The sequence below is a fragment of the Coenobita brevimanus genome, chromosome 62 (assembly GCF_032717465.1).
Source record: "Coenobita brevimanus isolate Jiangsu-jjx chromosome 62, ASM3271746v2, whole genome shotgun sequence".
In the NCBI taxonomy this organism is placed as follows: domain Eukaryota; kingdom Metazoa; phylum Arthropoda; class Malacostraca; order Decapoda; family Coenobitidae; genus Coenobita; species Coenobita brevimanus.
This window is the reverse complement of record NC_137015.1, coordinates 34,449,364-34,474,562: the sequence shown is the minus strand read 5'-3', so window position 1 is coordinate 34,474,562 and position 25,199 is coordinate 34,449,364. Positions and strand designations below refer to the sequence as shown.

General features: G+C 42.1%; 1 protein-coding gene across 1 annotated transcript in view; it reads left to right on the top strand.

Annotated features, from left to right (window-relative positions):
• The window catches only part of und (methionyl aminopeptidase und), a 158,564-nt gene that overhangs the window by 77,801 nt on the left and 55,564 nt on the right, over positions 1-25,199 (top strand). Inside the window, exons 4-6 of the mRNA XM_080275741.1 lie at positions 13,453-13,607; positions 22,546-22,783; positions 24,241-24,477. Coding sequence (XP_080131867.1) covers positions 13,453-13,607; positions 22,546-22,783; positions 24,241-24,477 — 630 coding nt within the window. The remainder of the gene's footprint in view (positions 1-13,452; positions 13,608-22,545; positions 22,784-24,240; positions 24,478-25,199) is intronic.

Below are 25,199 nucleotides of genomic sequence, written 5' to 3'. Positions count from 1 at the left end.
TTCTGTTAGCAACACAAAATTAGATTTGCAGATAATGACCAGATATAGCACAGAATTCCCTAATGTCTGAGAAAAGCAGATATAAATGTGGTAGGTGGGGGCACTCACCATCCTTTCACTCAATATAGTGCTGTTTTGGGTGTCTCCCCTTTCCTGTCTTACTTCCCACCCCTTCTTTCTTTTTTTCTTTCCTTCATTCTTTCGTCTTCCTTCTGCCTGCGGGTTACTTTACACTCCATTTTCTGTCTTTCTTTCCTTCACTCTTCCTTATGCTTATGGGTGACTACTCTGAGTGACAAGCCAGGTGGTTTCCTGTACTCCAGGAGACAATTTACTATGCAGGGTGGTAATCATATAACCAAATTATGGTGCCTGGTGGTTCAATGGGTAATTAAGGTGCTCCAGTCAGACTGAGCCTGTGTAGGTTTATCTTGAAGTGATGGTTGGGGTTTCTTGCTCATGTAATGCCACTCAGGGATGAGTGAGGCTGGTCACTCTCATCTTAAATGTCTGGACCAACTTGCCTAGCCCTGGACCCCTACTTTCCTTGTGTGGCAGCAAAGGATTGGATGATGGATTAAGTTTAGTGTATTTTTTTTTATTCTGGTATATATATTATACTGTTAATTAATAGAAAAATTTGAAAGTAATTGGATTTCTAATTAAAATTTAGCTGCTGTTGCTCACAACTCTAGTACCATCTAAGGTAAACATTAAGTCCAAACCCTGCCATAGATTGAACATCGGTGGTGTGTGCGCTTGTGTGTGCTTGTGACCAGTTTAGCACTTGATTCACTGGTTCCTCCTTGTCAGGTGCAGCACGTTGACAAAAAATTACTGTATAGGTATTGTTTTGTGATATGTTACACTCTGAGCAGAGTGATGGCATAGTACTGTACATGTACAGTATTGTGGTGTAAATATTCCATGTGTTTTAATTCAGGAATTTTACCATTTAAGACAGTAAAAAGAATGTGGGATGCATCTGGCTTTTGGAAAGTAATCATCATCCTAACTTTAGTTCACACACACAAAAAAGTGGGGAAACAAGTGCCAGAATACTTAGTAAGAGTTTAGGGTCATTGGGTAAAAAACAGATTTTTATTCTTTATCGTTACTCAGTCAGTTCCAATACAATTCAGATTATTGGATGATTTTTCCCCACTTTCATCCATACCAATACTAACTGGCTTTTTGCTTGTCGATTTACAGCACTAAGAAGAAGTTCAGTGAGCTGTTGCCTTTCTTGACATTGAGAGGGCTCTCCCACCATGCTAAAGGGTCCTTGTATGCATTATGTATCAGAAGTGTTTTGCTGTTTGGTAGCAAGATGATTGAATGGAAGTGTGGCCTTTTGAATCAGGCAAACATTGGCTGTCTGGATGCTGCTACTTCTCACCCTGCCCTAGAATGGGAAAGGTCTGGATGATGGCGATGATAGTAAGACTTGGGCAGGAAAGGAAGAGGATATCCATAGGCTCACATGTACAGAGATGATGATAATTTGATAAATGTGTGACTGAATGGCAGGCATGGGGGGGTTTAGTTTAGGATTATGAATGAAGAGTTAGGAGGAAGGATGGGACTTGACTGCATTAGTGTTGTGATGAGAAGAGGTAGATGGAGATGGTTTGGGCTTGTGGAAAGGATGGGTAATGGCAGCTAGATGTGGAGGGTAAGAGGAGTGAACATTGATGGTAAGGTTGTATGAGGCATACTGAAAAGACCTTGGACAAGTTCATAGAGTCCTCAGGGATAGGGGATTGAATAGGGAGGCTGCTAGAGATTGAGCAACATGGAGAGCTGCCATAATATTCACCAAAGCTGATGCATGCAAGCATGTTGGAGCCATTATAAACAAAATGAACATAGGACATGTCACCTTTGCCATCAGTTGCCTTTCTTTTCATCCCGCACCACTAGGAACGTTTGTGCCTCCTTTCACCAAATCCTCAGTTTAATCCCCTTCTTCACCTCACTCACAGACTGTCATAGTCATTCTCTCTCTCTCTCTCTCTCTCTCTCTCTCTCTCTCTCTCTCTCTCTCTCTCTCTCAACACAGATAAAGCATCTCAGGGTGCTCCTAACGCTCCAGAAAATTCAAAACGCCTGCTTGGTGACAGCTTACGGCTCCCAGCACCTACCATATCTGTCCGTCTAGCATTCAGCCATTTGGATATAGTGGTTCTGGGTCAGACAGGCAATAACTATGATGAAGAATTGTAAAGCAGCAGGCCATCAGACTTTGATGCCAAAATGTTGAAGGCCTTTGGTGAGCTGGCAGATGAAATAGTCACAAACCTAGTTAACATGGTAGTGCATTGTGTGGTACCCAGAGAGTAGGTGTGAAGTGTTAAAAGGTAAGGGTGACACCTGAGACTATCTATCTCTTTTATCATTCAGTCTTTATTATCCATAAATGGTGTAAGGGTCTGGTGCTAGGCTACATAATTCTGATATTTAAAATGAAAGTGATCAGTTGTTTTTCCACTGAATGGCATCATCTGGGAGAGAAAAATCTTTCGGATAACAGCAGGCCATATCTGGCTGGAACACCTTACCTCACTTGACCACCAGGCAACTATTTGGTAGTGTGGTTACCATTCAACGTAGAAAAAAATGTTCTGGGCTGCAAGATACTATTTAGCTTGTAACTCAATGCACAGGCACCTGAAGGTGTCTCTGCATTGAGTGAGTGGATAGTAAGTGACCTTCATATGCCAGTGTATAATGGACAGGGTGAAAAAAGAAAGAGTACTGGTAGAAATTGATGCAGTTCATTTTCATGCCAGGCCAGGGTTCATAGATGCAGTATTTATATTAAGACAGTTGCAGAAGTACAATACTGGGCTGAGGCTAAGTGATTGTGCTATGTTTTTTGGACTTGGAAAAGACTTTTGAAAGAGTTCCAAGGGAAGTTTTAAGATGAGCAGTAAGAAAATAGAGAATTGAAGAATGGATTGTTAGAGTCGTGCTGCCAGTGTATGCAAATGTTAGAAGTACTGTAGCATTAAAATAAATGGAATTTGTAGCAATGTGTTTAAGGTCAAGGTACATTAGGGTTAAGGCTGGTACTGTTTATAATGGTAATGAATGCAGTGTCAAAAGACCTTGGGGAACTCTTATAGAAAGATGATCTTGTGCTCTTGACAGAGAGTATGGAAGAATTGACTGAAAACTTTCAAAAGTAGAGAGGAGAGAAGGTATGGCTTCACATGTCCACATATAAACATCAGGAAGACATAAGTCATGGTCTGTGGGTATGGCATTGGGCTTGTTACAGATATAGGTAACTAGCTATATGCTGTCTATAAAAAGGGTGTGGGTAGGAATAGTATTTTCTATACTGGATGCAGATATGGGGTACACAAGAGATGCAGTGAAGTGAGGGAAGCTTGGGGCTATCAATACTTTTTTGGAAATGCAGACCACTTGTTGATGGACAAATAAAATCCATCATGATAGGAGATGAGTTACAGGAGATGTGGACAGGTTTTGCCACCTTAGTGATGTCATCAGTGTAAGGGATGGTACTAAACAGTGCACCATTACCAGGGAGCAAGTGAATGGGAAAAGTTGAATTAATACTTATTGTGATACTTCGAGTGTTCTCGTTGACCACAAGAGGGAAAGTGTTTGATACCTGTGTTAGGAGGGTCAGTGGGGTGTAACAGAGGGGGATATAGTGAGACTGAAATGAAACAAGAATGATCTTATGAACATGTGGAGTAAAACAGGATGACAAGTTATCTTCAGGAGAACTGAGAAGATGGTTTGGAGTGGGAAGCATTGGAAAGAAAGTAGAAATGAAGAGACAGATGTTTTGGATGTGTTGAGAGGATGGACCAGGGAAGTTGAGTGAGGATTGTAGAAGTACTGAGATTCTAAGCTGTCAGTGGAGAGGTAGATCGAGGAACAGATGGGACAAGGTGGTAGTACTAACTTTAGTTCTAAGGGTATTATTAGAGAATTAGCACAAAGCAGAGCAAAGTGGAAGAGTTCTGAGAATGAACCTGTCTCAGCCATACCACTTGGAAAACAAACGTAAAGCCAAAACTGATAATGGTGGTGTTGGCATAAAACCGTTACAGGATGTGAATGGGTAATGTTGAAATATGTGTGTGAGAGGACTGAGCCCTGTGAGAAGTTGGGGAGAAAACTGAATTTGGGTTTTTTGGTTTTGACTTTGATGGTTTAGTGGTTTTAAGGTGCTCCAACTGGATATAGCCCAAAAAAGTTTAATCTGAGAAGTAGTTTGTTCTCATAATGCCACTCAGGGTTGAGCAACTGGTTACACTTATTGGTACTGTAAATGTTTGGATAGAGTCGCTTAGTTCCAGGCTTCTTCGCTTCTGATGGGACAATAAAGGTTTAGTTAATGGGTGGAAGTTTTTGGCGAGTGATTAGGCTTGTTGCTTAAAAGAAAATTAGCCATCCCCTCCTATCCATGCTACTTCTTTGTGTGTGTGTGTGTGTGTGTGTGTGTTTATGTGTATGTGTGTGTGTGTGTTCAGTATTTTGTTGGTCAGTACTTTACATGTTTTGGTGCTCTGTCAAATGTTCTCTTTATGTCTTGCTGATAGTTTGGTTATTGATAGAATTTGGTTTGTGTAGAAACCATCTACAGTAAATACTGTACAGTAATCCCTCGATTATCCAACACAATAGAGCCATAGACATGACCAGATATGGAGCAATATCCTCAACTGTACCCATACCCAACTTCTATCTATCTATCTATTGCCAGACGCTTCAATCCCGTTTGGGGTGGCCACAAACAAATCGCCTCCAAGTCGCCCTGTCCCCTGCCATTTCACTCCCCTGCTCCCAACTCACACCCCCCTCTCTCATATACCTCTCCACCCCATCTCTCCATCTCATCCTCGGCCTCCCCCTCCCTCTTTCCCCCTCCACCTCACTCACATACACTCTCTTCGTCAGTCTTTCACCCTCCATCCTCTCCACATGGCCAAACCACCTCAGTGTGTTCCTCATAATGCTTCCTATCACATCCACATCCACACCACAACGCTCCCTTATATCCTCATTCGTCAGCCTGTCTCTCCATGTGACTCCACAGGCTCCTCTTAAGTAACTCATTTCCACGGCTCTCACTCTTGACTTGTGTCCTTCCAACAACGTCCAAGCTTCACTTCCGTACGTTAGAGTTGGTATCACAATACTGTCATGTAGTAACTTTTTCACTTCCATGCTCACTTCCCTGTTTCTTATCACTGCTTTCAAAGAACCAGCAACCTTTCTTCCCTGCTGTACCCTTTCAAGCACTTCACCCTCCAAACCTCCATCTTTACTCATCACACTACCCAAGTACTTAAACGTACTCACATTTTCCAATTCCTCACCATCCAACCTCGCTGTACATTCACTGACTTCACCTCTCTCAAAGACCATCACTTTACTCTTCCCTACATTCACCTTTAGATTCCGTTTCTTACACACTCTCTCAAACTCATCCACCAAGCCTTGCAGCTCCCCTTCGTCTTCACTCAACAACACAGTATCATCTGCAAACAACAGTACAGGGAGTTTCCAAACACTATCCTCTCTCACCAGGGCCACTCCAGCATCCACTACCCTACCTTGTACCTCTTTTATTACCCCATCCATGTACAGATTGAACAACCATGGAGACATGACACATCCCTGTTTCAACCCAACTTTCAAAGAGAAAAATTCACTTAGTTCACCATCCACACGCACTGCAGCCTTTGCACCATCGTACATACTCTTCACAGCATTCAACAACTTCCCATCTACTCCATATATTCTTAACACTTTCCACAATCCTTGTCTATCCACCCTGTCATATGCTTTCTCCAAATCCATGAAAGCCGCATACAACTTCTTTCCCTTCTCTAGAAACTTTTCCACTAAAGATCTGAGAATGAATATCTGATCTACACAACCTCTTCCCTTCCTAAAGCCTCCCTGTTCTTCTCCAACTAATTTCTCTGTTCTTTCTCTAACTCTGTCAATAAGTATCCTACCATACACTTTTCCTATTATACTAAGAAGACAGATGCCGCTATGATTACCACACACTTCTTTCTCCCCTTTTCCTTTGTACAAGGGAATAATTATACCTGACTTCCAATCCTCCGGTACTCTACCTTCCTCCCAGGCCAATCTGCACATCTTCCACATCCATTCTACTACTATCTCTCCCCCATGCTTCAGCATTTCACCACACACTCCATCAATTCCTGGGGCTTTCCCTGATTTAACTTTCTTCATTGCTTCCACAACTTCTATCCTACTGATTTCTTCCTGTCTTCTCACCTCCCTCCTTCTCCCAGCCATTCCCCAGCCACTTATACTCGCATTACTTCCATCCTCCACGTTCAACAATTCCTTAAAGTGTTCTCTCCATCTGCTCACTTTTTCTCCCTTCTCCACTAGTAATCTACCATTTTTATCTTTCACTCCCCTGCTAACTTCACTTCCACCCTGTCTTACTCTTTTCACTTCTCTCCAGAACAGTTTCTTACAGTCCCTCCACTTTACACTCAAATTCCTTCCAAATTCCTCATCCACTCTCTTCTTACTCTCTCTTACTAATCTTTTCACCTCTCTCTTTCTTTCTACATATAACTCTCTCTTCCGCCTCTCAACTTCTTCCACGCCCCTATTTCTCATCCATTCATTGTATGCTTTCTTCTTTTGTGCCACAGCCCGTTTCACCTCTTCAGTCCACCACGCTGTTCCTTGCACCCCCCTCCGTCTTCTCTTCCTTCCACACACCACATCACATGCTGCACATATTTCTTCTGTAAATATTCTACACACACCTTCCACGTCCCCCATCTGCTCCAATTCATATTTGCCCAATCGTTCCTCCACTTCTCTCCTATACTCTGCCTTTTTCTCATCCTCTTGTAACCTTTCCACTCTCCTTGCAACTACTCCTTCCTCTCGTCTTTCCCTTCATCTATTCCTCCATCTTACTTGAGCTTTAATTCTGGCCACCACCAAGTAGTGGTCAGAAAGTCCACTCCCCCAACCTCTGTAAACTCTTGCATCCAATATACATCTCCGCATCCTTTCATCCACACACACATAATCAATTATTGCCTTCCTTTCACTCAGTTCACCACCCACTCTTCTCATCACTCGCCATGTATACCTGTGGATCATTTTATGCCTGAAGAGGGTATTGGCTATCACCAACCCCCTCCCAGCACAAATGTCCACTAACGCACTCCCATTCTCATCTACCTCAGCAGGCACACCCCACTCACCAACTATTCCATCCACCTTCACATTCCCAACTTTACCATTCATATCACCAATCAAAAACACTCTCTCATTCCTTCCAAACTTTTCCATGCACACTTCTACATTTGTCCAGAACTCTTCTCTCACTCTTCTAGCACGATCTTGTGTTGGCGCATACACACACACAATCGCCCACATTTGTATTCCAACTTTCAACTTTACCCACACAATCCTTGATCCAACTGATCCATACTGTCTTATGCTCCTCTTCCATCTTTTACTCACAACTATACATACTCCTTCCTTTGCCCTCTCATTCTCACCTACTCCTGCACATATACCCCATCCATACTCCCATTCTCTCACACTTTCTCCTTTCCATTTTGTTTCAGTTATTCCACATACATCCACTTTCGCATCCTCAAGCACCTGGACAATCTCTCTCTCTTTCACCTCATCATTTGCTCCCCTTACATTCCAAGTTCCAATTGCAATGTCCTTTGTCCGGTCCTTGGTCGTCAACGTTTGGTCAGTCCTTGTCCGAGGCTTGTTGTTTGTTTTTTTAGTTAGTTGTTTCCCGGGGAGGGGCACTAACCCTCCGCCAACCCTTTTAGTCGCCTTTTACGACAAGCAGGGATACTGGGGGAGTATTCTTGAAAAACCAGTCTTACGGCTCTACTTAGACATCAAAACGCACATTGAAAAGTGCTATATAATCCTAAACTCAAAGAACACATTGCATAAACAACAACAACAAAAATACTAGTATGTAAAACCCTACCAGTATGTTAAGTATCCCCCCTAATTTTGGCAGGGTTCTGAGGTCTTCTGGCTGTTTTTAGATATTAAAACACACATTGCAATATGCAATATAATCCCAAACACTAAGAAAACAATGCATAAAAAAAAAAAAAGCTACCAACATGCACAGTACCCCTCCTAATTTTGGCAGTTCTGCGGTCTTTCAGCTCTTCTTAGACATCAAAGCACACATTGCAATATGCAATATAATCCTAAACACTAAGAAAACAATGCATAAACAACAAAAATCCACAAATATCCTACCTATAATGTACAGTATCCCTCCTAATTTTGGCAGTGTTCTCTGGTCTTTCAGCTGTATTTAGACATCAAAACATACATGGGAGTATGCAGTGTAATGCTAGACACTAAGAAAGCAATGCATAAACAACAGAAGTAAAAAAAAAATAAATAAATAAAGACGATGGTTGCAGTATTTTTAACTCTCTTGGGAATTCAAAAAGTTTCTGAGACAGCAAGAATGATAGCTGACTCCGTGGCACAAAGGAAAAGATTTCTTCCAGTTTCAGTATGCTTCCCAGAAGTTGGTTATATTGGTATAAATTGTATACCATCATCTTCACGAGTGTTTATAAGTTAAGCCAATATAAACACACAAAACTGATGAGTAAAAGTACAAAAAAGCAGTGGGAATAAACTTGTTGGAGAGTAAAAAATGCCTTCAAATAACTTCCCAACATCCTAGCACAAAATTTTGCTCACACCATGCAAGAGCTGAGCATATGTCTAGATGCGGAATTTCATGAGCTTTCTCGTGGTGTTTTTGGAATTTCGATATGACCGATAGTATTCAAATAAATCACAAAAAACTAAAAAGGTCACTCAGGGATGGTGGGTGACACACAGGTGGGGTAGGACTGAGGGAGAAGGAGGGAGGTAAGACAGGCAGCGGTGAGCATGGAGAGGGATGGAGGAGAGACGGGAAGGAGGAGAAGCTGGGGATGCCAGGGGACTTTCAGCGCTTGGTAAGGAGGGGGATAGGCATTTTTGCTCTGCTGGTGGGTTAGGCTCTGTGTTAGTCCTCTGAGGCTGGTATGTTCCCATTGATCCGGGACTTTTACCATCCGATAAGGACTCAGACAGCCATTTTAGCTTAGCTTGTGGGTTGCTCTCTGCAAGATACCAGTGATCAGGGTGGGTGGGGGAGTTCGGCCATTCGGTAGGGATCCGTACAGCCATTCTTGTTCAGCTTGTGGGTTATGCTCTATTTTCCTCATGCGTTGCTGGTTCATTACCAGTGATTGGGGTGGCCGGGGGATTTCGACCATTCGGAAGGGAGCCGGATAACCATTTTAGCTCAGCTTGTGGGTTATGGTCTATAACCCACGCTTGGACAGAGAGGCCAGTGAGCCACCCAATGGACTTTCTTTTTTACTTTCTAGGTTGGCTGGCCACCGAAGCCGGAACTTCAATGTCCAGTTATGGACAAATCAATCCAGATACGGTTATAATAGAGCCAAGGCCTAATGAATAGATACGGAGCATGACCAGATACGGGCTGAACGCATAATCGAGGGATTACTGTATATTCATTTTATAAAAATTCATGAATGTTGAGTCTTTGGGTCAAAATCCTTGAGATTCAGTAAGAAGAATGTAGGGGGTAAAATGGGTGTTACAAAAAGCCAGGAAGAAATTGCAAGATGAGTGTGGAAGTAAAGTATGGGTTCAGCAGTGAAATGGTGAGAAATACTTTAAGGCTGTGAAGTAAGCCACAGAAATAAACATAAGTGAAGGGATGAGGGGCAAAGTTCAAGCGTTTGGATGGCAGTATACTAGTCTGGTATAAGGATGATGTCGCAGAGATGTGGGAGTATTTTAGCAATTGCCAGTAGCAGATAAGAGAAATGCATTAGTTACTTTTGGAGATACGGATAAAGTCTGTGGTAAATCTGTTGTACAGGGACTAGTTAGCTGGTAAGAAATGCATAGAATCGATAATAGACTGAAGCTGAAGTGGATATGATAAAATGTTATGATGTAGTAGTGAGAAGATATTTGCTATAAAATGCCAAGTATTTATTTATTAATATTTTTAATGCAAGGAAGAAGGAACCAAAGGCCAGGAGCCCACAATTATTGTTCCTTCCAAGAGAAAAACAAAATACAAGAGAGAGCCAAATTTAAGATCCAATCATTTTGAGATGCTTGGACACACTGCGTTTGAAAGACTGGAGATTAAAGGAAGTAGGGAATACAGATAGAGGGAGACAGTTCCAGAGTTGACCCATTGCATAAATGAAGGACTGGGAGTAACAGTTAACTCTTGCATTAGAGAGTTGGACAGAAAAGGGATGAGAGTTTGCTGCTAGACGAGTGCTACGCGCCCGTCGTAGAGGTGGAGGAATGCATGCAGACAGTTCAGAGGAGCAATGACCATTGAAGTAGCGATAGAAAAGAGATAAAGATGCAACAGTGCAATGAAGAGACAGAGGTTGAAGGGAGTCAGTAAGAGGAGGAGAGTTAATAAGATGAAAATCCTCTGACTCCACGCTATTGAGAAGAGCTGTATGTGGGGAACTTCCCCACACATGAGAGTTGTACTCTAAACAGGGGCGGATAAAACCCCTGTATAGAGTCAGCAGTTGTGCAGGGGTAAAGAAGGAATGGAGTCGGCTTAGCACACCTGATCTCTTGGAAGCAGATTTGACAAGAGATGTAATATGATCTTTCCAAGATAAGTCCCGAGTAAATGAAACCCCAAGCATGTTCAAGGATGATGCAGGATTAAGCTGAGTATTTTAAACATTAGTGGGTATACCTGTGGAAGATTTTGTTGGGTTGATAGGTGTAAAAACTGAGTCTTTGATGCATTATAAACAACCAGATTATTTTTACCTTAGTCAGAGATATAAGCCAAGTCAGATATTAGGTGTGCCATAGCCTCATCCCTTGATTGTTGCTGAGATGGATGTTGCGGGAACTGAATGGAAAGGTGAAGGGTGGAGTCATCAGCGTATGAGTGGATAGGGTTAGATGTACAGCTTAGAAGATCATTGATGAATAAAAGGAAGAGAGTTGGTGATAGGACAGAGCCCTGAGGGACACCACTGTTGATAGATCTAGGAGAAGAACGATTGCCGTCTACAACAGTGGCTGTAGAACGACCAGAAAGGAGACTGGCATGGGAAAAGGAGGAGGTACTGGGGCACTGGATGAAGGGGTAATGATGAGTCCATGATACTATACAGTGGAAAGGTTAGCAGATAAGAATGTAAGGATCATTGAGGGACCTGTTTGTTGAGCATCTCGGGAAAGTTGTATGGTTGAGACCTTAGAAAGTCTAACGTTACAGAAGATATGTGAGGAACAGAGTGGGTTTTGAAAGTGTAGGGGATGTGAGGGGTGTATAAATTAGTTATAGTCACCATAATTATTGGTCTTGTTCCACCCTCAGAAATCCCCAACAGAGGAGAGCCATGACTAACCTGCCATACTTTGTCATCATTTAGCTTTTGTACTCTTTCAGACACTTCTTTCTCTTTCTTCTCTCTCACTGTATAGTGCTTCATTTTTTTCCATGCCAAATATGATCTGCCTTTTCCAGCATCACCCTCATTCTCACTTTCAGAAACTTTGACACTTTTTCTATATACAGTATATTCTTTTAGGATGGCCGTACCATCTCAGTGTATTTCTTTTCATCCATTCAGTAATTCCACATCTTACCCCAGTTGCTCTTTCTTTTTGTTTCCAATTTATTATAAAATATCACTGTTATATACACCAACTATCATGCTTATGCCTGTAGTTGTCCCAAGAAAAGTTATTTCTGCAGCCTGTAACCTTGAAAATTCCCTGTTACTTGCTGCCCAGGTTTTACTTCTGTATGAGTGTCATCAGTAAAACACTTTAATGAAGGGTTCATTTGATCTTGTTATTAACCCTCCTATCCATCCTTCAAAATACAACCAAGTTCTCTGGTTATTCTGTTCCCCTGAAGTGATCTCTCAACCTCACACTGCATGTGTCCTTATTCACACAGAATAGGTACCAATTTTTTAAAGCTACAGTATCAGCCTCAAGCATTTCACCTCCCATCTGTTCCCCTACGATTAACTGTGCTTCTTCTTTTTATCAAATACACTACTGCTTTCCGAAATATATTGTCATGCCATATTTACATCTGGTATCCTTGGTAGGTGTTCAGTAAATATGTTATTCCACCATTTGCCAGACTTTGACCATTCCACATATACGCAGTATATTCACAAGGGCCATAATGGGTAGGCAACAGCGGACGTACAGCCATAAAAATTTTGTCTGCAACTTAATGGCAGGCAGACTAGAATAAGACTCAGCACTCTAAGATTAGTTGGGATTAGGGCCATGCTTGTTTGTGGTAGGTGGGGGCGCTCACCATCCACTCACTCGATGTAGTGTTGCTCTCGTGTGTCTGCCCTTTCCTCTCCATCCTTCTTTCCTTCCATTCTCTTCTGTCTTTCTTTCCTTCATTCTTTCCTTGTCCATCTGCCTACAGGTGACTTTACACTCCCTCTTGTCTTTCTTTCCTTCATTCTTTCCTCTTCCTTCAGCCTGTGGGTGACTCTACACTGAGTGACAAGCCAAATGGTTTCCTGTACACCAGGAAAGCATTTACTATGCTGGGTGGTAACCATATAACCAGATTTTGGCGCCTGCTGGTTTTAGTGGGTAATTATTGCTCTCCAGTCAGATTGAGCCGGTGAAGGTTTATATCCAAGGGGTGGTTGGGGTTGATTGCTCATGTAATACCACTCAGGGATGAGTGAGGCTGGTCACTCTCATCTTAAATGTCGGGACCAACTGCCTACCCCTGGGCTCCTACACTCCTCATGGGGCAATGTAGGATTGGATGATGGTTGAATGGATGGATAGGGCCATGCTTGTACCAGAGGGAACAGCACACTGATGTTCTTTTAACTGCCACTTTGCCATCAAGTGAACAAGCATGTGCACTTGCTGTAGAAGACATTGGTGCACACTTCACGTGAGACTGATTCCACAGGCGAAGGTTATTGAAGAATTCCTGATTATTCCACCGCATGCTGATAAACCAGCTTTCATGAGGATGCAATATATCACATGATTGTGATGTGTCCTTGCCAGGATTATCATCATACAGATATTCAGATGATAATTTAACTGGGACTTCACAGGTTATACTGAACATTGAGAATATCATAACTTTCCTGTGCAGTACATATTTGGGGCCAGTGGATATGCCCATTCAAAATTAATGAATTTATTTATTTATTTAGAGAGAGAGAGTACACATATATGCACACACATATACATATGGTGTGCATTCATGTGTGCCTGCATGTTGAATGCTTACATGAGTGTGCATGTGTGTGGGGCATGGATTACTTGAGCTGTAGATTTGTAGATACTTATAAATACGTGTACCAACAGGTAACTTCCCCATTGGTGAGATTTGTGAGTACCCAGTAAAGAAGGATGATCGGACGGCTATCAACCGCATGACATCAGTGGAGAAAAAAGCGCTTGAGACATCTTATGAGGATATGTACCGGGAGATCCGGATTGGAGCTGAAGTTCATCGCACTGTGAGTTGGCCACCCCACTACAGTTCATCTACCTTAATTTGGTGAAAATTTTGTATGAAATTGCAGTATATTTAATTGAACATGATGGCACTGTAACCCTGCATTTTTTTTGTGACACTTTTTATGACCATCACAAAAAGTCATATGTCAAGCTCTGTTGTTGTTTGGTATTCATAATGAAGAGAATGCAGTTTTTATGTAATTTAAAATTGACAGTATAACAAAAGCAGATTGCCTTATCACTTCTAGGGGTTTGTCATACATTAATGTAACAGTAGTCAGAATGAAATGTAAAAGATGTGTGAATGAATGTCTGACCTGTTTTGCAGGGCCTATTATAGACCTCTCACTTTCATACTGTCTCTTTCTATGGATTCTGATGCCCACTGATGCCATCTTCAGACAGGAAAAAAGGTCAGGATGATATTGATATGATATGTGTGATGACCATTATCATGTGTTTCCCAGGATAACTCATGGCTCATAATATCGAAATACAGGCATACCCTGCTGTGTGATCAACTGCTCTACGATACCCTGCCGCAGTGATGTAAAAAAATTAACCCCCTTCCCCACCTATCGATGGCCAAGCCCTGGATATCCAATTTTTTTTTTTTTTTTTTTTTTTTTTTTTTAGACGGTTTTCTTTTTAACCAATTTTGATTATATTTTTTACTTAAGTTTTGTGTTTAGGTCAATTTATAAACTGTTTTTTAGACTTGGATTAATGTGTTTTAGTCATAGGTGGGGTGAACCCTGTCATTTTGGGGTACAGTTTGATTTTTCCGGACTTTTTTTTTTTTTTTTTTTTTTTTCCGGATATTATTTTTGTTTAGGTGAGTTATAAACTACTTTTAGGCCTAGTTTAGCTTGTACTAAAGCTCTTTGAAGGTTTTGGTGAACTAGAAACTTGTTTTTGGACTCATTTGAGTGGGATTTGGAGTTGTTGAAGGGGGGGGGGATCCCAAGGCTCTCCAATGCATCCCTGTACTATCTGTGTTATAACATCCCCGTTTAACAATACCCTGGCTCAGCGATGGATTTTCCCAAACATATCCCATCGTTATAACGAGGATGAGCTGTACTGGTATTTATGAGACTCATGTTTACTGGTGTGTGGGCACGTGTTGGTCTGGTGGTTATACTGCTGCAGCCAGAGTGACATTCATTCTTATGTTCATGTACCAAGAGGTGACTAGAGGTTTTGTGATGATGCAGTGCAATGGAAACCATGCAGGTCATGTATTCTTGTATTTACTACACTATAATAGCCTAGCTTAGTGCCTCTACATCTCAGAGGGAATAAAATGGGTTTGGCTCTTACCATTTTGATATTTACCAGTAGCTACCTCTGGGTATAATACTGTTAACTTCTGGCTTTCTCTGATTAATCATAGTGTTGTTAGCTCTTTTTTGGTTTCCTTTGTAAGAACTTCCGAATGGAAGAAAGGGGCTGTAGGTGTGAAATGTGACATTGATATTGTATGCACACAATGGTGTGCAGATAGATAAGAGGGCTACAGAGAGCATGAAAGTGAGATTGGAGGTGTTGTTGGAAGAGGAAAGTCACATGTGGTGTGGAAGAAGAATTTTCATTTCATTTTATTTTTTCTGTTAAAATCCACAGTCAGTTATGAAATGCATGCTCATCAAAGTTCCATTTCATCCTGTAAACCAGTTTTCTCACAGTCTTCTTCTTCTCCTGTCAGCTCTCCCCTTAGGGGTCACCACAGCAGATCACCTGTCTCCATCTTATTCTGTCTTCTGCATCTTCTTCTCTTACACCTACCACCCGCATGTCCTCCTTCACTACATCCATAAACCTCTCTTTGGCCTTCTTCTCTTTCTCCTGCCTTGTAACTCCAATTCCAGCATCCTCCTCCTGACATACTCCTCATCCCTCCTCCACATATGTCCAAACCATCTCAGTCTCGCCTCTCAAGCTTTGTCCCCAAACTGACTTATGTGCACTGTCCCTCTAATATGTTCATTTCTAATTTTGTCCAACCTCGTCACTCCTAGTGAAAAACACAACATCTTCAATTCTGCCACCTCCAACTGTGCCTCCTGTCTTTTTGTCAGTGGTACTGTCTCCATTCCATACAACATGGCTGGCCTCACTACAGTCTTATAAACTTTCCCTTTCATTTCTGCAGAGACCCTTTTGTCACAGATCACTCCTGTTATCTTTCTCCACCCACTCCATCCCGCCTGCACTCTCTTTTTTAACTCATTACCACACTGTCCTTTACTTTGTACAGTTGACCCCAAATATTTGAATTCATCTACCTTTGCCACCTCTACACCTTGCAGCCTCACGGTCCCCTGTCATCTCTCTCATTTACACACATGTACTGAGTCTTGCTTCTGCATACTTTCATTCCCCTTTTCACCAGTGCATATCTCCATCTCTCAAGCTCTGCCTCAGCTTCCTCCCGGCTCTCACTACATATCACAATGTCGTCCGCAAACATCACTGTCCACGGAGGCTCCTGTCTAATCTCATCTGTCAATCTGTCCATCACCATTGCAAACAAGAAGGGGCTCAAAGTCGATCCTTGATGCAATCCCACCTCCACCTTGAAACCCTCAGTCATTCCTACTGCACATCTCACTGTTGTTACACTATCGTCGTACATGTCCTTCACCACCCTCACGTACTTCTTTGCCACTCCTGACTTTCTCATATAGTACCACAGCTCCTCTCTCAGTACCCTATCATAAGCCTTCTCCAAGTCTATAAACACACAATGCAACTCCTTCTGGCCTTCTCAGTACTTCTCCATCACCATTCTCAAAGCACATATGGCGTCTATAGTACTTCTCCCAGGCATGAAACCAAATTGCTCCTCACAGATCCTCGCTTCTCTTCACAGCCTAGCTTCCACCACTCTTTCCCATATCTTCATTGCATGGCTGATCAGCTTTATACCTCTGTAGTTGCTGCAGCACTGCACATCACCCTTGTTCTTGAAAATCGGAACTAGAATACTTTTTCTCCACTCCGCCGGCATCCTCTCACCCTCCAGGATTTTGTTAAACAATCTGGTGAACCACGTCACAGCCATCTCTCCTAAGCTTCTCCATGCTTCCACTGGTATACCATCTGGGCCCCCTGCCTTGTCATCCTTTATCCTCTTCATGGCATTCCTTACTTCCTCTCTGCTGACCTCTTGCACTTCCTGACTCACTACCTCCAACTCTTCCAACCTTCCCTCTCTCATATTTTCTATATTCTCACAGTATACAGCACATATTTTATAAGTTGATATTTGGAGGGCCCAATACCTACCCAGGGCCCCAACCAAATGGGCAGATTTACATGACCATATGGAATGTGAGCTGTGTGTATGTGGAGAGCAAGAGGATGGAGGTGGTGAATGTGTTCAAGATTGCGAGATATGCAGTGATGGCATTGTGTGAAACTAAGATGAAAGGGTGTGAAGTGGAGGAGTAGGAGGGTGTGAAATGTGTAAGATTGGGCATGAATGGGAGAGGAAGGTGCAAGGAAGGAGTTGCTTTGTTGATGAATGAGGTGTGGCAGAGTGGAGTGAGAGATTACAAATGTTTCAGCTTGAGATGTATGTATGTCAGGCTCAAGTTTGAGAAGGTGAAAATAACTGTGATTGTAGCGTATGCACCATGTGATGACAGGAGTGAGAGAGAAAGATAGGTTTTGGGATGAGCTGGATGAAGCAGTGGGAGAAATGCCCAGGAGCTATAAAATTATCATAATGGACAATATGAATGGAAGTGTAGGCACTGGTCCTGAGGATAACATAATGGATTGTAATGGAGTACCAGGAGAAAATGGTAATGGAAAGCGACTGAAGGATATCTGTCAGGAGGGGAGGTTGTGCATTTGTGACTCGTATTTCAAACACAAAGATGCACATAAATATACAGTACATGGTATAGAGGGGACAGGGATCGTATTGAAAGGAGCCTGATTGATTACGTGCTTGTAGAGAGGTCAGTGGTGGGAATGGTTGCTGATACGAGGGCCATGAGAATACGATGTGGAGGTCTGTCAGATCATATGATTGTGGTATGCAAGATCAAGCTGAGCAAAGTGAGGTGGACCAGGAGAGAGAGAGAGAGAGAGAGGAGCGGTCAGGGAGAAAGTTTGAAAGTCGAGAAGTTGAGGATCAAAGAAATGGAAGATGAATACAGGACCAAAGTAGGGGAGTAGTTAGAATAAACGAATTGGAATGAAATGGATCTGGACAGCCTATGGAATGCATATAGAAATTGCATAGTTAGGAATACTAAAGTGGTGTGTGGTGTGGCAAGAGTAACAACAAAGAAGAAAGGTATGGCATGGTGGGATGAAGAGGTTAAGAGAGCAGTGGAGGAAAAGAGAAAGAAGTGGATAGAGTGGTTACAGGACAGGTTCAGTTGAAATAAGAACTGAATATTTTGAGAGCAAGAAGCACGTAAAGAGACAAGTGAAGATGAAAAAGGAGGAGGTAAATGATGATCTAAGAAGAAAAATGAATGCAAACTACTCTGAAAATAGGACGTCATTCTGGAAAAAGGTGCAGAAATGTAGAACTGACAGTGGAAAGAAATGTGAAGGTATGAAGGATGTAGGTGGTAGATTATTATCCCATGGAGATGAAGTAAGGACCAGATGGAAAGAATATTTTGAAAGCCTGATGAATGGGAATAAAGAGAGCAGAGCAGCTGTAAACATGCTTGGTTTTGGGGGTGTACAGTACAGGGAAAGAATGCAGTGCCAGGAATTGTGACACTCACACAGGTGAAGAGTGTTGTGAAGTGGCTGAAAAATGAGAAAGCAGCTGGGGTTGGGGAGGTGTATGCAGAGATGATTATGTATAGTGGAAAGAGTGGAATGAAGTGCTTCTTGGAGATATATAAGGAGGCATGGATGAGTGAAACTGTGCTAGCAGAGTGGAAAAAGGCTGTGATAGTACCCCTGTACAGTTATAAAGATGAGTAAAGTGAATGCAAGAATTATTGTTGCATAAGTTTATTGAGTGTGGTAGGGAAGGTATATGGAAGAATTATTATAAAGTAAGAGAGATATCAGAAGTCCTGGTGAGTGATGAACATGATGGCTTTAGGAGTAGCAGAGGATGTGTGGATCAAATATTTGTAGTAGGACAGATAGTAGAGAAGGCTTGTGAGAAGGACTACAGGTATACCCCGGTTTAGCGATGCAATTGGTTAAGTAAAAACCCATCGTTAGGTGGGATATCGTATCTCTGGGTAAATTTAACATCTAAAGTATAGGGATGCGTTTTTGAGTCCTAGGTTTCTCCCCCAACCAAGTCCTAAACCAAACCAAATGAGTCCAAAAACAAGTTTCTACCTAACCTAAACCCCCAAATAGCTTTAAAACAAGCTAAACTAAGCCTAAAAACAGTTTATAACTCACTTAAACCCAAAAATAAAATCTGAAAATCATCACATATAAGTCTGGAAAAAATCAAACTTAGTAAACTGTACCCCAAAATAATGTTCACCCCCACCTAATCTAAGTTTAAAAACAGTTTATAAATCAGCCAAAACACAAAGTTTAAGTCTTAAATATCGTCAAAATCAGTAAAAAAAAATTCAAAACCCATTGTTAAACCGGGGTTTGGTTATTGTTAGGCAGGGTATGGTGGTATTTCTACCCCCATCGCTAAGCCAGGGTGTCATATCTAGGGGTATCATATCTCAGGGAATACCTGTATAAGGTGTTTATGGCATTCATGGATCTGGAAAAAGCATACAACAAAATAGACAGAGAAGAATTGTAGAAGGTTTTGAGCATGTACGGTGTAGATGGTAAGCTACTAGGTGCCGTCAAGAGTTTTTATGATGGTAGTGAAGCATGTATAAGGGTAAATAGGCATCTGAGTGAGTGGTTCATGATCAGTGTGGGCAAGCAACAAAGTTGTATTTGTCCCCAAGGTTGTTCAATATATTTATGGATAGGGTGATGAGAGAAGTAAAAACACAAGTAATGGAGAGGGGGATGGCATTGGTAATGAATGGTGATGGATGGAATATCTCAAATTTTTTGTATGCTGATGATGCAGTATTACTTGCAAATACTGGACAAGAAGTTGGTAGACTAGTGCAGAGTTTTGCTGATATCTGTGAGCGTTGTGCCTTGAGAGAGAAAGTGACTCCTAGTGTGATGTTACAGTGAATGGAGAGAGACTAGAATTGGTGAGAGAGTTCAAATACCTGGGTACAGTGACAGAAAAGAGAGGAAAATGTGCAAAAGAAATGGAAAGTAGAGTGGCACAAGGAAAGTAGCGGGTGCAATGAAGGCCTTGATAAGAACTTGAGTGTTGCAGCTGCATGAGGCTTACATGAAGGAGTGTTAGTGCCAACTTTAACATACAAACGCGAGACTGGTGTGTGGCATGAAAATAATAAGTAAAGAGTTAGAGCAGTGGAGATGGGACTGCTGAGGAATGTATGTGGAGTAGAGAATGGATATGATATAAAATAATGTGATTTGTGAAAGATGTGGAGTGAGGAAGTCTGTGGACACCAGAATCGAAGAGAGTGTACTGAGATGATATGGTCATGTGGAGAGAATGGATAACAATAGAATGGTGAAAAATGTATATCTGAGCGAATTTGAAGGAGGAAGGAGGTGAGTTAGGTCAAGGAGAAGGTGGAGGGATATGGTGGATGAGTGTGTGAGGAAGAAGGGTTAGGAAGTCGGCAAGGCCAAGGGACTGACAAGAGATCGAGCCAGCTGAATGAATATTCTGAGGAGATGCACGTGATCAGGGATTTGGCACCTCATTTTAACGTGACAGCGTCCGGATTGACTCTATCAGATATGTTTACGTGAAGCTGCAGAACATGGTGAATGTTTCTGGTGTAGCCTATCGCATAGAGCCGGGATTCTGTGGGCTTGAATGGTGAGTGAATAGAAGCGTGGCCTATTGTATTGGGCAGATTTGGGCTGTCTGGATGTTGCTACTCCTCACCATGCCCTAGGGCGGGAAAGGAGATCCCAGTGATGATGATGATGATGGTGATGGTGATGATGATGTTGAAGATATTTTGGAACACATCCATGATGTAAAAATGAGGACTACTGTACCTGGAAAGAGAAAGGGGAGGAGGATGCTAAACAGAAGCACATAAGGATTAGGTAGCCAAGTGCTTTTATTTGGATCCTGTGCACCCTTTTGAATTAATGAGAATTTTGGTTAAGATGATTAGGTACGTAAAGGGGTGTGCGTAAATTCTGGCTATGATGCGTAACTCTCGCTCAAGAGCTTCCAGAACAGTCGCGTAGAGATATTTTACTTCTAACGCTCGTCAGAAAGTTGCTATTCATCATAGAAAGGCCACTTTGGTCTCATTTTGAAGATGAAGGGTTTTGCTCTGTCATACATTGTTCAGAAAGACAATACATACGAAATAAAATGCAAAAAAATTGAGTGGAAGTTAGCAGACATGCTAAAATTTTACACTTTCCTTTAAAAAAATTATTGGCAAAAAAAAACTATTCAAGAAATAATAATATTTTATGCTTCAGTATGTTGCAGAATAAATTTCCTTTCCAATAATGCATTATTTGTTGTATTGTCTTCAGTAATAACGCCGTATATACAGTAATCCCTTTAATATCTGACGTAATACAGCCACAGGCATGTCCGGGAATTGGTTTTGTCCGGATATTGGGCCCCTGCCTCCTGAACTGGTACTTATGGACCCTAACCCAGCCTAACTTTGAAAGCCACCTAAACAACTCCCTACCGGACAGGCATAGCACCTATTTAAGACCCTAGTTACACCAATAATGGACATAAAGCATGAAATAAATGAAAAGGAACCAGAGAATGAAGAATTAAAAATGAATATGGAAAATATTTAGCAGTGTACAGGGTACTTACAGCACATCTGTGGCCACCTCCTCTAAGGCTCTGGCAGTGGTGAAAATGCTCTTGAAGCACATACAGTATTCCAGTGTTGTGCTGCACTTAATTCTTTGCACTGAGAGTTATAATTGTTTAACAATGCACTTTCTGTTCTTAATTGTGCCACGCCAGTTGCAGCCACGAGTTTCAACTGGCAGTTTGCACTCCACACTTAATCCTTTGCACTCTAAATTATAATTTCCTAACACTGGAAATTCCCATGTGGTCTAGTGGCAAGGTATTGCAGTTTATTCACTGTTTATTCACAAAAACGAGCACATGCGGCATCCATTGTGATGAGCACCTACTGACGATGGTAGTTAGGCAGTAACTGGGGAGGGGGGAGGAAGGAAGGGATGAAGGGGCCATGTGTAAACACAGCTGTTCGGCACTGAGCACCAGTTTCAAGTTATGGGTGGGAAAAAATTCATTCCCCCCCCCCAAGGCCCAGGCCCAAAATGTCCAGGAATTGGGCATCCGGTTATTACAGGGATTACTGTATATGAGAGAAAAAGGAGCATAAGAGTTCAGTGGGAGTTCAAGAGGGGTATATCCAACCTGTGAGGAGCCTCACACAAGACTGAGCAGAGCAAAACAAGTGAGCACGCATGCACCAGCTGTGGCAGGTTTAGCTCCTCCCACCTGTGCCTGTCATCCAACAAAAATGACGACTTCTTAAATATTTCTTTATAGATTACAACGGATGACAGGCAAAGGTGTCATATTGACGTCAGAGGTTGACAAACAAATGACGGGCCAGCCCGTCATCAGTATGTGAAAGGGTTAAGATGATAATGGTGTAGAAAATTAGATGTGATTATGATATGTGGAAATTATTAGGTTTGTGAGATGAAGCCATGTTTCAGGGGGCTTGAATGACATGTGAATGAATGTCTGACCCATTTCACTGAGCATGCTATTAACAGTTTTACCACCTCACCCCAGCCTTGGGTGGAGAAAAAGGTCATGATGATGATTGATGTTGATTATGATTGATGATTGATAATGATGAACTATCATATTCTCTTAATTCCCAGACACGGAAGTATTTCCGCAAGAATGTGAAACCTGGAATGACAATGATTGAAATCTGCAACATGATTGAGGAAACCAACCGCAAACTGATTAAGGAGAATGGGTTGGAGGCAGGTCTGGCCTTCCCCACTGGCTGTTCCATCAACCACTGTGCTGCACACTACACTCCCAATGCCGGTGACACCACTGTGCTCTCCTATGATGATGTGTGCAAGATTGATTATGGAGTGCATATTAATGGTAGGCCATTTTTTATTAATCTGGTAGTGACCGTATGGCTAACAATTGGAAGCCTGGTGATCTAGTACGTTAAGGCACCCTATTGGATTTGGCCCATAAGGGCTAAAATCTAAGAAATGGTTGGAGTTAGTGCACACAATGCCACTCAGTAGTAAGGGACAGTACTTGCCTCTCATATTAATTATCAAAACTGAGTTGCTTACCTAGCCCAGGGCCCTACACTTCTGATGCGACAATGAAATTTTTGAAGATGTAGAGTCATTTTTAAATTTCATCCTAATCCAGTTTCTCTCTATTTTATAAGGGTATGGGGTGCCAGAAATAGAGAAAGACAGTCTCAAAAGAAGAAGCAATTGGCAGAGTCTTATGATTGAGATATGCTTCTGTTTTTACTTGTCACTAAAACTTGGAGAGAGACAGGAATTGGCGAGAGAGTTTAAATACCTGGGTACAGTGATAGAAAAGGAAAATGTGCAAAAGAAGTGGAAAGTAGAGTGACACAAGGAAGGAAGGTAGCTGGTGCTATGAAGGTCTTGATAAGAAACAGAGGCTTTAGTGTTACAGCAGCACAAGTCTTACATGAAGGAATTTTAGTGCCAGGCTTAACATACAGATGCAAGACCATGGTGTGGCATGGAAATGAAAAGTCAGGAGTAAGAGCAGTGGAGATGGGACGGCTGAGGAATGCATGTGGAGTACAGAGAGTGGATAGGATACGAAATAATGTGATTCGTGAAAGATGGGGAGTGAGGAAGTCTGTGGACACCAGAATCGAAAAGTGTACTGAGATGGTATGGTCATGTGGAGAGACTGGATAACAGTAGAGTGGTGAAAAAGATATATCTGAGCAAATTTGAAGGTTGGAGGAGGCGAGGTAGGCTAAGAAGGTGGAGGGATATGGTGGATGAGCATGTGAGGAAGAGACGTATGGAAGTCGGTGAGGCTAGGGTACTGACAAGAGATCAAGCTTGCTGGATGAATGTTGTGAGAAGAAGTGCATGATCAGGGATTTGGCACCCCTTTTTAATATGACAGCGTTCGGATTGACTCTGTCAGATACATTGACATGAAGCTACAGAATGTGATGAATGTTTTTAGTGTATCAGATAGAGCCAGGATTCTGGGGGCTTGAATGATGAGTGAATGGAAGCATGGCCCATTGGATTGGGCAAACTTGGGCTGTCTGGACGTTGCTGCTCCTCACCCTGCCAAAGGGTGGGAAAGGAGGTCTGTATGATAATGATGATGATAAAACATGAAATTCCCTTTTCTTCCCACATGCTGTACTATTTGCACTTAATCAGTATTATGGTTGTGATACCTTTAGACTAAAGCCATATCACTGACTAACAAATAAAGATGGTAGTACTAGTATGTATATCTTATGCACTCTCTACTTTATGTAGTTATAGTAGGTTTTTACAGACACCACATTTTTCTGGGACTCCTTCTTGTAGGTCGTGTGATTGACTGTGCCTTCACACTAACTTTTGACCACAAGTACGACCGGCTAGTGGAGGCAGTGCGTGCAGCCACCAACACAGGCATCCGTGAGGCCGGTATTGATGCACGGCTCTGTGATATTGGTGAGGCCATCCAGGAGACCATGGAGAGCTATGAGGTGGAGCTGGGGGGCAAGTCATACCAGGTCAAGTGTATCAGGAATCTCAATGGTCACTCCATTGCACCTTACCGTAAGTTGTTCTTTCTTCAGCATACAGAGGGTCCTTGTCACAGGTTAAGGTGATGTCACACTGGGACAAAAGTGGCTAACATGCAAGCCAGTTTTGTGACCCGCAAGCCAAACTGACTCACGGTGAGCAAGATTTCACTTGCGAGGCGAAATGGATAACAATTTTCTCTCGCAGCTTGCTTATTGATGGGATTAGAACTCAAATGAGCCTATATTAATTGTGTAATTGGTGAGAAAATATTCTGTTATTCACAGAAGGAAACTTTAACTAAAATTGCTAAGTAAATACAATTTAATTCTTGTGGTTTTTATTCATTTTTATATATTTTTTGTAACATGAAATATTCGGACACTCGGGTGCCCAGCCGTGGAGGCCGTCTGTTTTGTCTCTAGACAACAAGTAGAAAACAGATTTCGATATGGATTTTGCGGCAAAGAAAACTCTAGTAGACTGTTTGTGGCTCTGGAGTTGCTACAGTACGTGATGCGGTTACAGAAACTGAGGAAAAGGGAGTGGGTACGCCATGGTGGTTTGTTTACAAATGACCACGGGGTACCAAGGCAGATGACACTGTTATCCGTTTCGGCTTGCAGAAACACATGAGTGTGACAGGCACTCGACTCTGCTAGCCGTTTTGCCTCACAAAAGCTGCTTGCATGTTAGCCACTTTTGTTCTAGTGTGACTCAGCCTTTACCTTTCATAGCATTCTTTTCGCTGCTGG